The sequence below is a fragment of the Scleropages formosus genome, chromosome 14 (genome assembly GCF_900964775.1).
Source record: "Scleropages formosus chromosome 14, fSclFor1.1, whole genome shotgun sequence".
NCBI classification, from domain to species: domain Eukaryota; kingdom Metazoa; phylum Chordata; class Actinopteri; order Osteoglossiformes; family Osteoglossidae; genus Scleropages; species Scleropages formosus.
In genome coordinates this window covers 2833995-2848845 of record NC_041819.1, presented here as the reverse complement: position 1 = coordinate 2848845, position 14851 = coordinate 2833995, and the positions used below count along the sequence as shown (strand labels likewise).

Sequence of the window (14851 nt, the reverse complement as noted above, 5' to 3'; positions counted from 1 at the left end):
CACACACACACACACACACACACACACTTTCAGAACCGCTTGTCCCATACAGGGTCACGGGGAACCGGAGCCTACCCGGCAACACAGGGCGTAAGGCCGGAGGGGGAAGGGGACACACCCAGGACGGGACGCCAGTCCGCCGCAAGGCACCCCAAGCGGGACACGAACCCCAGACCCACCGGAGAGCAGGACTGTGGCTCAACCCACTGCGCCACCGCACCCCCTTAATTCAGACCATTTATGCCTAAGATACCAATAAAAGTATGCAAAAACACCAACTAATAGGAACAGAAATATTAAAAATAGTGTATTAACAGCGTAATTCAGTATTATTGAAAGTGTGCATTTCCACCATGAATGGGGGAATTGATTCATTCGAAGGAAATTTTTCAATCCGCATACCCGCTTTTATACTAGGGATTGCGGCTTTTCCATTTTAACACAACTGTCAAAACTACCGTGGAGCAGCAGGTCTCGGCTACATTCGATAAAGACTGAAAAGGTTGCGTTCAATGCCTTCCTCATTTTATTAATTCATTATAAAGAATCCCTCTTTGTTGTGATGTAGGTAATTAACCCCCTCTGTAGTCCTTGTTTTTAGAGTAAATTCACAGGCATCAGACAAATTCACCTTTGAAAAGTCAGGGCTCTGGCAACAGCTGTGTCTGGATCCCAAAAAAAAGGGGTACTTTTTTACATCCAGGTGTTCCACTCACTTGTCGTGGATTTCCTCTATGTAGTTCGGCTTCTAATAATTTTCCACTTTTCCCAATATTACACATCTACAGCAAAGGCATCTGCCGTGGGTAATTTGTTTTATTCATTAATCTAATGTTTTTAATAAACTATTGAGAAGGTTGTACTTTCTTAAAGCACCAAAGTAAATAAAAATAATCCGTCAGCTGGAGAAAAAAGATCATTTTAAAAAATCCTGTTTAATGTTTATTGTTAAATGTTTTCAAAATGAGGGGGTGCGGTGGCGCAGTGGGTTGGACCGGGTCCTGCTCTCCGGTGGGTCTGGGGTTCGAGTCCCACTTGGGGTGCCTTGCGATGGACTGGCGTCCCGTCCTGGGTGTGTCCCCTCCCCCTCCAGCCTTACGCCCTGTGTTACCAGGTAGGCTCTGGTTCCCTGCGACCCCATATGGGACAAGCGGTTCAGAAAATGTGTGTGTTTTCAAAATGTTTACTATTTTAAACAACTTTAGACAATAACTGCGCGCACACATTTATCACCGTGGACGGCCCTTACACTAATGGCTGCCCGTGTTCGCCGCTTTAAAAAGCTCCACCCGTTCTCTTTACTGATTGGGCTATAATAATGACGTCAACAAAATCTGAATTCCCATTGGACTATTGAAATGTCATTCCGGCTGTGTTGACCAGTTGCAACAGCAGACGCACTTCCCATTTATTGCCCGATTTCACACATAACCGCAGTGAAACAACAAACATTGTACTTAAAAAATAAATGAAAATGATATTTCCGTTAACGGTAACGATGCTCATGTTTTATTTATGTTTCTTCCCGGTGACTTTCGGGAAAACAATACATGGAGTATTCAGCAGCGATGCAGCAAGAAAAGGCAGTGGGCAATACATAACAAAATTTCTTTTTCATGGTAGGTAGGTGTATGAATTATAATTTCGAGCCACATTGACATTCCTCATCATGCCTGCCATTTGCTAGCTTTTTCTTCTACTACATGGTTTAGCTGGGAAGAAGTGGGTTTCATTTCTCCGCTGTGTAAGAGCCTTGACAAGAGCTGCTTTTCATGCGGTCGTTGGAATTGTGAAAAACCAGTGGAGTATTAATCCAGGCCTTCAGATCATGCTTTAACAAATACTACTGTACCTTCATAAAATATTGCTAACTTTAAATGCATTTCATTATTTACAGAGCAAGTTTTTTTTTTTTTTTTTTTTTCTGTGCATGATGTGATCAGATGTGCTGTTCATGGTAACAAAATGAGAAACATGGTGAAAATATTGCAGTCCCCTCTGCAAGGTCATGATGCAGGTCCACAGTGGGCATCCAGGCTTTTATAATAAAGAGCGTTCAGCTCAAATCCACACGACTACAGGCTGCGCACACAGTATTTGCACGGATTGCAGCTCCATAATAATTTGTATTTTTAAGGTTCTCAGCTAAACTCGTGTTACAATTATTTATGCCATGGTTACAGTTACACTGACCATGTCGACAGACTACTTTCCGTCTGCTAAACCGAATGTACTGCTCAGAACATTATATAATAAGAATAATAATAATAATAATAATAATAATAATAAGATCCTGTTTAAGGATTGCCGGAGTTTGAAATTATATACGGCGCGTTCATCAAACAAGCTCATTTTTTGCAAAATGGTTGTAAAAAAGGAATGAAACAACACTGTTTCTTCTGAATTGGGTATGCTAATTAATTGAACTGAAAAGTATATTCTTTGTGGCCACATCTGTCTCTTCTTGATAGTATTATTATTTGCACTGTAAAGTGCAAAACGTAATTCCGTTCAATTCAATTTATTTTTATAGAGCGCTCTTCTCGCGCATTGACACAGAGCGCTTGAACGCGGGATAAAGCAAAGAAACAAATACATCAGACAAGGAAAGAAGGACACGAAGAGAGCAGTTGACTACACACCAGCGTAATACATTATGATTATCAATCAATGCTTTTATAAAGCTATATATATAAATATGTCTCGTGTACTGGCCAGGAAGGAAGGAAAGGAAGAAAAAAACTGCTGACTGAAAGCAAAGGGAGAAATGAAAACCTCTGGGGGTCCAAGTGCTAGTGGCTACCCCCCCCAGCATTCTAGATTATATATAATAAATAGATAATAAAATCAGATTAAGTCAGTTTACAGGTAACAATTACATTGTTGCTGGTATTGCAAGCTTGATTTCCCAGTTCAGCAAGTGCGTCTTGTGCATCATGGTGGTTGCTCATCCTGATCTTCAGTCAGCATGGGGTGCTTGAATGAATTTTGGAGAAGGCAAAAAGACATCTTCACTTGAGACACATTTGATGTTTCCAGTTCACCATCTACTTTTTACGTTTAGAAGTTTAAATACTTTGTGTAAGTAAATGGAATTTTTTTTTGCTTTGTCCAGCCAAATGTCTAAATAAAAACAGATTTGCACAATGATGGAAAAACTCTAGAAAGTCTTAGAGAAGACAGGAATATTTTAAAATGGTACATATTGCATAATTGAAAAAATAGTATCGATATTAAATGCATACGGAGTGTAATGTACAGAATGGGGCAATTACATTTGGTCCTGGAGATCACCAGGTTTTCCAGATCAGAAAAGGGAGCTAAATAGGATTCAGTTAAGCCTGTAAGTTGAATCAGGTGGTTCGCTGCCCAGCCGGAACAAAAAATCCCAAGGCTTCATCCTCTAGGCTCCGTGCTCCAAAGGGGAATGGTGCTGGTGTAAAGTGGGGCACGGCAGATGACGGGGATATGCATGCAATATTGTCTAATTAGACAATTTTGAGGAGTAAATAGCACAAAACAACAGCCTTTGTTCCTAGTATGTTTTATGGAAGTGATCCCATCGTCCGGTTCTATTCTTGGGAGTAAAATGACAGTGAAGTACTTGAAAGACACTGTGTTGTCAGTAAGGGGCCACCAGATACAGGGTGATTCACTTCAATGCTTTCAAAAATTTATTACAGTAACTATGCCTGATATGAGCATGTAGTCTAACCAGTTTGTAAAGAAACCCTCTCGGTTTTTTTTTAATCTTATAAAATATGGGAAAAATTAAGGGTAACTCTTCTAGCACCTTGCTTATGGGTATCACAGCAGGAGGTTCTCGGCCTCTTGGCTTCAACCTAGTATAGTGTTGGTGATTTTAGCCGGAGCAGAGTGGAACCTAATAGGGACTGTATGTGGCTTGACCACAGCTTTTTCAGGGGGAAGCTCTGCCTCCTGGTAGGATTTTATTTGATTGTGGGTAGCCCGTGGAGCCTGAAGTGCAGGGTTTTGGATGGCTTTACCGCTATCCCCACAGGAAGAAACAAATTTCTAGTAGTTTTTATCAGTTAGCTTTGCTCTCCCAAGGACATTGACAGTTCTGAGGATCCAGATAACCTGGTAAATCATTTTTTGTACAGCTAAATAAACTAATAGTGACATTAGTAATAGCAGTACCCTTTCTGTTATTTCAAATGTGATGTTAAATTTCCCTTAATGAATGCTTGTGATTGGCTGAGATTGTCAGTGTGATAGGAAGCTGGAATTATATAGTTGGTTTGATTTTGTTGTAGAACGTGTGTGATTGTGTTAATAAACTGAAGGAATATAGTGACACTGACAGCACTGAGGGTAGATAACCTTATGGATTTCTGAAACAAAGAGTGTGTCTCTGTCCCAAAACATGTGAGACACACATCTCCTGCAAGCCCTCGTACAGAATTAGTAAACTGAAAGAAAAATAAATAATAAGCAGGCCATGTGAAAAAAGCTATATACTGTAGTACACACACACACACATTTCCGGAACCGCTTGTCCCATACGGGGTCGCAGGGAACTGGAGCCTACCCGGCAACACAGGGCGTAAGGCCGGAGGGGGAGGGGACACACCCAGGACGGGATGCCAGTCCATCGCAAGGCACCGCAAGCGGGACTCAAACCCCAGACCCACTGGAGAGCAGGACCTGGTCCAACCCACTGCGCCCCGACACTGAAGTAGTAATCACTGTGAAATCTGTTTCCTTTAGTCTAATTCCACATTTTCCCACTAGAGAGCAGCAACAGTCAATGCAAATCACATGCTTCCAAATTCTAAAAACAAATATTTTTATTTGTACTTTTTTGAAGAACAGATGAAATAACTTGAAACTTATGAACTCCTAAACATAGAGTATTTTGTGGTAAGATTTTTTTTTTTTTTCAAGCTTTTAGGTAAATTACATTTGTCTTTCGGTAATTTAATATTGAAGTAATGCAGTTATTTGCAGCTAGCAAAATATATATTAACTAGGAAAAAATATAGCAAAAATCGAGGCGTTAGAGTAGTATGTTGTTCTGGCAAGGATTCCTTAAAAATATACTTTCTTTGATTTATACATATATAGCTAACTGTCAATTCAGGGTGAGTGCCTTGCTCAAGGGTACTAGAGCAAGAGTGGGACTCAATCCAGGAACCTTCTAATTGGAGGGCTACAGGTACCCGTTTCCCCAGAATCTAGAAATTGCATTTAAATTTAAAAAAAAAAAAAAAAAAAAAGGTATAACCTTCTTTATTACTGAGACCAGAAAAAAATGCTTGAAAACATGATGAATATGGAAAAATCTCTGCGTACAAACAGAACTGGTGGTAATTGACTCCCACCATCAGTGTGCATACAATGCAGTAAAGCAGGGGTGCTTTGACGTGTCGGTTCTTCTGCTCACCAGGAGGGAATGCCCTAATGGTCTACAGGCTGGAGGATGTAAGCACAGCCATGAAGAAAGATGCCAGGCTGCTGCTGTTCCAGGACCTGGAGAAGTTTGACAACCTGAGCTGCCAGCACCGCCTCTCTAGAGCCCGTCTCTCCAGTGAGTCCCAGAAAACACACATTTCCATTCACAACACACACATAGCAATGTAAGACACTGCAACCAGTCTGTCCCTCAGCTAGAAGCCCTGTTAAATAGCTGTGAGTAGCATGGTGACACAGTGAGTAGCACTGCTGTCTCACAGCACCTGGGTGGTACGAGAGAATGTGGGCTCGATTCCTGTTCAGTCTGTGTGGAGTTTGCATGTTCTCCCCGTGTCTGTGTGGGTTTCCTCTGGGCGCTCTGGTTTCCTCCCACACTCCAAAGACATGCTGTTCAGTGACAGGGAGAGTGTGTTCCACTATATGGATGAGTGACCCATTGTAAGTAGTGTATCTAACAGTGTAAGTCACCTTAGTGAATAAGGTGTGTGGGATCATAGCACTACATAGAGTTCTTTGGAGAAAAGCATCTGCTAAATAAATGTAAATAAAATTACAGGGAAAACATAAGCAACCAACAAAATACAAAAGTTTTGTTTTCTTCTGAAGAGAAAAGGAAAGTAATAAATGTCTCGCTCTCTCCAGACAGTTGTTTGTGAGCACGACCATTCACTTTGCTACCGTTCTCCCTTGCTGTCTCCTTTTAATATATGCTGTCACAAACATTGCGCCTGCCCCCTTTGTGTCACCTTTTATTATCATTAAAATGTTTTGCTCATCCTCTTTGATTCTGTTGTAAGTGACTGAACAGTGGCTGCGCGTAATTGGAGTGGTGTTAATTTCCGAGCGGCTAATTGCAGCGGCATGGAATATGCATGTGGCGTTGTCTCCTCGCCGTCTCGGAGACAATGCGGCCCGCTCCCGTCGAGGGTCCTCGACGCCTGTCTCGATGGAAAGTGCCATTGTTTCAAAAATGGAAACTCCAAAATGAAAGGCTGCCGTGGCTTGGCGTTGCTGAGCACAAGAAGGGAAGGGAACCTGCCTTTGATGTCCTGCAAAATGAAAATTCCCTTTTTAATAACATTTCAAAGGGGTAATACACATGAAGGTGATGCTTAATTTGTGAAATGATCTACTTATTACCATGCTGATGGACAAACGCATCCATTTTCTTAATGGCTGCGTGAACGCTCTTTAAGTTGCATTGCGTTTCGCAACACATTTCGGGGGGTGTAATGTGTCGGTCAGAAGAACGGCACCTTTTTTTGAAATTGTAATCGAGAGCTTTTTGCTTATTCGTGCATAAAAGGAGCTCAATGCTGCACAAATTGAAGGAGTGCTATTAAACATTGTGGTCATTCACTCCTATTTTTTCAGCACATGCCCCTAACATTTAATCCACTCATGTCAATGGTAAGCCAGTGATTCATATTTACATGTTATGACAGTTGTTTACTTTCTCTTTTTTTCATAATTTCTGTCATAACACATCTGCGAATTACAGATGGTAAACAATACATTTCCAATAGTCAGCATTTACTGTTTCTACTGTTTCCACTGCAAACAGCAGCCAACATCAGAGCCCAACTGGAATATAATCAACAATATGGTCAATAGTTGTCAGAAAGCTATTGAAAGTGATTGGTGACCTTGCATGGGATAAGCGGTTCTTGGTAATGGATGTCTCGGTGGATTTATGAGGCTGGTGGGATCATAAAGCACAATGAAATAAGTTGTATAAATGTGTACGTGTGCAAATTACGTGTAGATGCACGGAGCTTCGTAAACTCTGTCTCGGACTGGTACACCGTGACCTGGCTGATGTTTCTCCAGTGACACTAAGTGCAGAGGAACACAACCAGACCATCCCACACACTGCTGCCTCCCCTCGGGCATGGTACGTTTTGTATGCGGACCGCTACACCTGCCACCAGGACAAAATCGCCGAGGATCTGAAGGACCTCCGCTTCCAAATCATGCTCTTCAACCCTAACGCCGAAGGCGACCCGTTGGACCACTTCAGCGCCGAAGAGGCAGGTGAGTTGGCTTTCTTAAAGGCGGTAGACATAAGGGACGGCACTCACACACCTACAGTTTTCATTCACTCATTCATCCATCCATTCATTGTCAGTAACCATGCGTCCAGTGCAAAGCTGCCCCGGTCCAGGGCCTTCCCAGGAAGCACGAGGTGCCAGCCTGGATACTCCCTAAATTGAAGAGCAGTCCATCACAAGCAGTGAACAGAATGACTGAAATTCATTTTGCAAGTTTGCACAAACGTTTAGCCACAGTTTTATTACCCCTGGATAAGTTAGCATTAGCAATGTTGCTGGTTAGCATCAGACATGTTAGCTTTAGCCTTGTTAGGTTGAGAGGAAAAATCAGTTTTGTAACTTTTAAACTACAAAAGGCAAACTTGCAAGCTTGCATACATTTATAACTGAATGAGAAAGGAAAGTATTCACCCTTGGTTGAAGATATTTTATGCTCTGCTTAGTCTGTTCAGCTTAGTTTAAAGGGCGTCCTCTTTGATAAAGAGGAACCAGTGGAATCTATGGAATTGCTGACCTTGTACCATCGTGCAAAACGGGAATATTCCGTGCAGCAGATGCTGCCATTTACTTTAGGATAAGAAGTCTAACAGAGGATGAAATAAGGTTCAACACTAGGTGGTACCTGGACAAGACAAATGTGCTTTTTTTCTGCGTGCGGAGTGCATTCTGTGTTATGGGGAAGAAGGTTATAGGTGGGTCACGATAACCTGTCAAACAAGTTGTATAATGCTAATGTTAACATTTTCCATATGGTGTGTGTTTGTGTGAGGCTAACAAAGTACATAAGCACGAAACGATGCTGTAGGCTTCCGTGAGTGTGCAGACAGAGTCTCCGGCATCGTGAAATAAACATCGCTGGGTCTTACTTGTTCCCTCTGCTGCGATTCTTTGATTTTGCAGCTACCACACTAGCATTAGCCCGCCCACCCAGTATACGTGGTAAAATCAGCGTTAAACTCATTCAAAGGGTTTGTACTGTCCCTGTGTGATTAAATGAACTCTCCTTGGGGTGAATTCAACTCCGTCTAAGCAATTTTTAGAGTGCGAACGTTTAGATGACGCTGTGATGTGATGCTCTGCGGTGATGTGCTTAAGGGAAATATTCCAAGGCTGTGGGTGCTGTTGACTCCGCTGCCCCAGGTTTGCACGGCTTCTACCTCATCTTCCTCGTGGCCTACGTTGCGACCGCCTGCATCTACGCTCGGCTCTTGTGGAGGGCCCTGCACAAGGGTGGACCCATGCACACCGCGCTGAAGGTCCTGTCCGCAGCTCTGCTGCTCCAGGCCGGGTCAGCACTCTTCAGTTACATCCACCTGGCGAGGTACAAGACTAGCTGGTCACCGTGTTCTCCTTCCTTACCATAATGGGTTTTCTCTCCACTCTCATTGTCTGCATTATTTAACAAATCATCAGTCAGCATCTGCATGCTAACAGAAGTAGCGGTAAAATTAAGATAATATCGTTTGATTTGTTTGTAATTTTAAAGAACTGCACCCATTCTGTAAGTAACTAATGTTAATGTTTAAATGCTGGAGTGTTATAGTACGACCATGTGCTTATGAGAGTTTACACTGGTGTTTTGCAGGTATGCAAGAGATGGTATTGGAGCTCCTTTCATGGGAACCTTGGCGGAATGTAGGTTCCGTTTCATCCCAATTTTGTGACAGCCAACAACCTTGTGTGCAGAGTTTCACCTGAGTGTAAACAAGCCGTGCTGATCTCTCTCTCTCTCTGTGTGTGTGTGTGTGTGTGTAACACTGTTGGTTCAAGTCCCTGGAAGACTTCTCATTTATGCTATGCAATGCATTCAGAAATCTTGCAGCAAAACACATCTGTATAAATCTGTCAAAATAATAACATTGAAACTCATGTCTGTTTTTTCGGGGGGGCTGCAGTTTGCAACATGGTCTCACAGGTCCACATGGTCTTCATGCTGCTGAGCCTGTGCATGGGCTGGACTCTAAGTAGCAGGAAAACTCAGAGCAAACCCCTGCAGTGGGACACCTCGCCCACCTCGACTGCGCTGGCTCTCGGCAGCGTGGCCATCCAGGTCAAAATGCATCTGACGCATACAGACACACCCTTTTCCCATTTATGTTGTAGCTCAGATTTTAAATTTTTCCACGATTATACACATTATTTTATAGGCAGTACTTTCCATATTACATACAGACAGCTTGTAACATTTTCAAGCATTGGGAATGGCTTGTTTTTTTAATTGATTCTCAGATGTGTCTGCAGGGGGCGCTCTTGGTGTGGGAGCAGTTTGAAGACACAGACCACCACAGTTACCACGCACATGGCAGCACGGCAGGTCTCCTCCTGGTTGCCCTGCGCGTCGTCCTGGCTCTACTGCTCACCTCCATTCTGTACCGGATCGTCAGGGCCGAACGCAGCGGCCTCAAAAGGGACTACTACCTCAGCTTTGCAAAGGTGCAGCCGCCAGTTTCCGTCTCCCGTAAAACCATCACACTAAATCACGTGTCATTCAACCGGAATCACTGCTGTTTTAATTCTGCTGTACTATTTAGTATCATCACAACTCTATGCCTAAGAGTTAAAGCTGTGGGCTTATCACCAAACGGCTATTAGTTCAAGCCCCAGGAGGAGTCTGAAATGACTGAGTAAAATATCCACCTTGATATATTAGTATATTATAATATATTATATATTATAATCTCACTATATAAATGGCCTGAAAATGTTTGAAAGGAATTATCTACCAAGCAGAAACAAGAATTAATATGGATATAATTTTACTGTCGGCTCACCTGCTTCAGGGCTGCCTCTTGTGGTTCCTCTGCCACCCAGTCCTGGTTCTCCTCTCGGCAGCTTTCAACGAGCATCACAGACAAAAGGTTAGTAAAAGGTGCGGCGCCAATCTCAACCTGGTGTGACTGAGCACGGCAAAATCTGTAAACCATCAGCCTCATAAGCCTTTCTGATGTTTTTTTTTCTTTTTTTTTCACTTTGTAAAAACCGTTAGGTCACTACTATCGGTGTTATCCTGTGCCAGTCCATATCCGTGGTGGTCCTGTACAGGCTGTTTCTCTGCCGGAGCTTGTACTGGGAGGTCTCCTCGCCGTCTTCCGTCACACTCCCGCTCACCATGTCCCGGGACCGCAGGTGTCCTTACTGATGCAGGCCTTCCTACAGGACAGCATGGGGCCTGCCACAGTGTCCAGACATAGGAGCACTGCGATTGGTCAGGAACACGGTGAAATGTGCTTCTCCAAGCAGGGACAGGATAGAAGGGTCCCTCACAGCCCCAGGGTTCTTCACTGGACTAAATACATGAAGAACCTCAAAAGCATGAAGACAAGAGCGTATGTCTACACTGCACTGTATGCTCTTTGGGGTTAGCTAGAACTAAGCAGTGTCATGGACTCAGCCAGGTGATGCTCACGTGTTTAACGCAGGGAAACCACAGTTTTAACATGGGTGCTTCTCTGAGGGTCTGGGAAGAAATGTGCAACCTGGGGCAAGAAGGGGGAAAATTAGTAAACAAAATATACATGAGAAAGAGACATCACCTAGAGAGATTTTATTTGAAATATTTTTGCAGTTTAAATACAACATAATCAATATTGTAACAGCAAGACTCTATAGCAAGACTAAAGCATGTGTGGCATGTGGTCGTAAGTACTTTTCTTTGTATATTTTATGATTGAATGCAGATTTCTAGCCTGAACCAAGGACAGTGAAATGTTAGTGAAAAAATCCTCTTACTTGTATTGCACAGCAAATATTCATCTATCAGCAATAATAGCATCACTGATTGTTTTTATAAAAACAGTAAGAGCATTTGTGGATCTAAAATATGTTCCACATTAAAAATAAATTATATTTATGAGGAACAAAAGATTTGATTTCAGTCTAAACTATTTAAATTCATGTATTTAGCTACAAATTATGTATACTGCTTCTAAAATGATTTGCTTTTTAGATGGTTGGGTGAGCGAACATTTTTAATTTAAAACAGCAAAAACTGGATGTGTCGGGGAAAAAAACATTTCCTCTAACCATCTGAACACACGTAAAACTTCTGCTTTTATTGAGAAATTCTACTGGGGTAAATAAAGGTGTGTTGTATGTTTTGTTTGAAAATTCTATAAAAAATGTTTTACAGGACTCTAAGCACCTGTGTTCTGAAGCATCTTAAGTGTTAAAAATGTGCGTAATGTTTAGATCTTCGGGACAGGTACGCATCTCCAGTGGACACTAATAATGTGTGTCACAGCAGAAGTATTGTATTTAAAGCTGCTGCTAAGAAAGCATTTTGACACCAGTACTTGTCTTTTACATCACACTTTGTCGGAAGCCTCATTTTAAAGGGGAATCTTAAACTGTAAGCAAATGTAAAAACTGCAGATGCTACGGAATTATTGCATTTGCCTCTGCTGATCTCCGTAGGTGGATTGTTGGCTCTGCCACCAGAAGGTTGTGGGATCAATCCTCTTTGCCTTCTGAAATATGAGATTGATTTCTGAAAAAATGGTATACAGCATGTATAGTTACAACTCATTCTCCGTGCTGGGCCTTGTTATTGCGTCAAGTTGGCGTACTGGAAACCCCAAACCCGACTGCTGTAGAGCATTCGACTGGACCTGTGCCAAGATGCCGTGTAACAGCTGGAAGAGGTGTTAGGCTGGTTTACCGCGTGAAAGCGAAGCCGCAGTGCTGGGCGAGCCGAGAAGGGAGGCAAGCTCTGGACACGGCATGGCGCGCGGCATAGGGGGCAGCATTGCCTTCCGGGTGGCTGAGCCGGTATCCTTCCCCTCGCAGCCATCAGCGAGCCCTGTGCCAGCGCTTGAATGGCAAACACTTGCATGGATGTCTGCTTGATGTTTTTACCCGAAATGTGGCATAATGCGGGAGATGTACAGAGCGGAAAGCTGCGGACTCCCAAGAACAGCCATGGAGAATTCTCCTTAAAAGGAATTAAAAGCTGAGTTTCACAACACGCATCACTGGAGGACATATCAGCATTCAAATTAAATTGATGTTCCAATTTGAAGGTGAAAAATCCTAATTTGTACTTCAACCTACTCTAAATGTTCACTGGAAAACAAGATTACTGTTCGAGTTGAAAAATGCTCAAGGTTACTTATTTTTGAAATGTAAATTGTGTTATCTTCAGATTGCCGTGCCAACTGAAGGGCGAAGCAGCGAGAATGCAGCGCGGTGCGATATACTGTTACAGCTCGCTTGACAGGTCAACATGTGTGCAAATTTCTATAGATCTTATCCATAATTGTCAACGAGGAGTGTGTGCGAGCCACCCACAGTAACACGCTTATGGAGCCTATTCATTTTGGCTTTTTCATTATCAAAGATGGTAATTAAAAGGAACACGAGATACCTGGGGCAGTCCGCAATCAGCATGTGCTGACACCGCCATTGTGCGGGTGCGAGTGTGTGCCAGGCCCGCTCTCCCGAGCTCGCGCTGCGGTCCAGATAAACTCTTTGAATGCTCACTTCTGTATGCCGGCCCGTCTAAGGACAGCTCCTAAATTATAAAATAATAAAGGGTTATATTGACGCACGCATGTTGTTGTTCCCACCCCTCCCCTGCGTGCCCAAACGGGCGTTCTGGATTGACGGTTGGCTCTCCCTTCCCCGCGATCCGCGCCCACTCCTCTGGCAGCTCACCCATTTACATTTCAGCATAATGCCTGCCTTAGAAAAGGCACAAGGCGGCCCTGATAAGTTACAAAGTGCTGGAGGGGTAAACTTCATAAGAGAGGTTTTGGAGCTATTTACAGCGTTCAAATCCTTCAAGTGCTCGTAGCTCGGGGACGGGATCAGCCTTTCGCAGCGCATGCCTTTCACACAAAACAAACACAATGCGCAGAGAGTGCTTTGCTGTTAATTGCCAGATGACACCGGTTGTAGTAGACGCAGGCCGGCGCATGCGCGGTGCCGTGACGGGGGTCTGCGGCTCTGGGGACGCGCCGGGAAGCGCTATACGCTGATCTGCCGGGAAAACCGAGCTGTGAACGGGCGGCATCAGCTACACTGGCATTCCTCCTCATCAAAGTGTAAACTTGTCATTTATTTCGTTAATGAAAGATACCCAAGTTTCTGTTTAACATACATTTAAGCGTAAAGAAATTTTTTTTTAAAAAATCGTTCGCAAAATCTCACCGTGGCGGATGTGACTCGAAGATGTGTTGGAGAGAAAGGTTTTTAATAACAGCTGGGCTCAAAATTGAAGTCCGCTCAGTTTCAGGGTGGGCTTTCCGTGTGATCAAGTTTTTCATCCCAGATATGAGCGACATATGAATTTTGTATGGCAAAATATGGAAATAATTCAAAGGGCCTGACAGTGAGAAAATTCTGAAAAAGGCCCTGAAGAACACGGCACCCTCCACACCAAGCGCGAAGGGGTGGGACCTCTTCCGTCAACATGGGCCTCCTCCCAGTTCCGCCGGTACAGTTGTGGGGTTGTGGTCCCAACCTGCACACGCATCGCATAGCTGCCCCGCAGTTAGATTAAATCTGTGTTGGTTCCAGGCAGTTATGAATGCGCCTCTGTGTGTGTGTGTGTGTGTGTGTGTGCAGGAATGGCGAGTGTGGCGGCCAGCCTTGTCCCCTCCTTGTCATGTGGGGAAGTGTCAGCACACGCTGCCATGCCAGCTTCCTTTCCGCCAGCTAGCCGCCGGGACCCTTGTCTGCCGCCCTTATGCGGTAGGCGTGCAACGAGCGAGCGAGCGCCGGATGCCGTTCTCGCCGCCGCGGGGACGATCCTCCGTCTGAGCCGTCGCGGCTGCCCGTCTCCCAGGAGACAGAAGGAAGTTGTCGCAAGAAAGTACACCCTTCAAACTTTCCAATACTGCTGGGAATTCTATTTTCTCTCAACAAAGATTTATACATATTTATATGAGCCCAAATGCAGATATGAAGTGTGTGTGTGTTGGTGGGTAGCAAGAGGAGGAAAAAAAAAAATCTCGGAACTGCAGAGGTAAACTGTATGTAAATGCCACAAAGTAATAGACTTGTAGTGCAAATCACACCATTTTATCTTTCATTTTGCTTTCGTACCTTTCGTGCCCCCCCAACACCACGTCCCCCCCGGCCCCCAAACCCGAACCCAGCCCACCCCTCCTCTTTCCTCTGGCTTAAAGGTGCATCAGAGATATGCATTTAAGCATATTCAGAACACGGGGCGTGAAATTAAATGTGTGGCAGAGTGAGAAAAATATACAGACGCTGGAGATGCCTTAAAAATAGTCATTTATGCAGATGGAGAGGAGTGAAATCATTTGCAATGGGATGACCCCCTCTCGACGTGCACCCCCCCTCCCCCATCACTGTTCTTCACTAATCTCTCGCTGTATCTTCATTTTTCATTGAACTTGCCA

At 43.8% G+C, this 14851-nt stretch overlaps 1 protein-coding gene across 4 annotated transcripts; it reads left to right on the top strand.

Moving 5' to 3' along the window:
* Positions 1–1403: 1403 nt before the first annotated feature.
* Positions 1404–11781, top strand: LOC108942326 (integral membrane protein GPR180-like). 4 transcript variants are annotated; one of them, XM_018765615.1, is made up of 9 exons: positions 1404–1623; positions 5411–5551; positions 7267–7470; positions 8628–8808; positions 9073–9122; positions 9383–9537; positions 9717–9920; positions 10268–10345; positions 10474–11781. In XM_018765615.1, the coding sequence occupies exons 1-9, from the start codon at positions 1617–1619 to the stop codon at positions 10624–10626; spliced, it is 1173 nt and encodes a 390-aa protein (XP_018621131.1). In that variant the 5' UTR covers positions 1404–1616; the 3' UTR covers positions 10627–11781. The 4 variants fall into 4 exon arrangements, with proteins under 4 accessions (XP_018621131.1, XP_018621124.1, XP_018621115.1 ...); XM_018765608.1 differs by having other exon boundaries at positions 1404–1619; positions 9729–9920; positions 10474–11778; XM_018765599.2 differs by having other exon boundaries at positions 1404–1619; positions 10474–11778.
* The last annotated feature ends 3070 nt before the right edge of the window (positions 11782–14851 follow it).

Coding starts and splice junctions, on each gene's coding strand:
- LOC108942326 (XM_018765599.2), top strand. CDS start 1,469: ATGAAAATGATATTTCCGTTAACGGTAACGATGCTCATGTTTTATTTA. Junction 5,552..7,266: donor CTCTAGAGCCCGTCTCTCCA/GTGAGTCCCAGA, acceptor ATGTTTCTCCAG/TGACACTAAGTGCAGAGGAA. Junction 9,123..9,382: donor CATGGGAACCTTGGCGGAAT/GTAGGTTCCGTT, acceptor GGGGGGCTGCAG/TTTGCAACATGGTCTCACAG.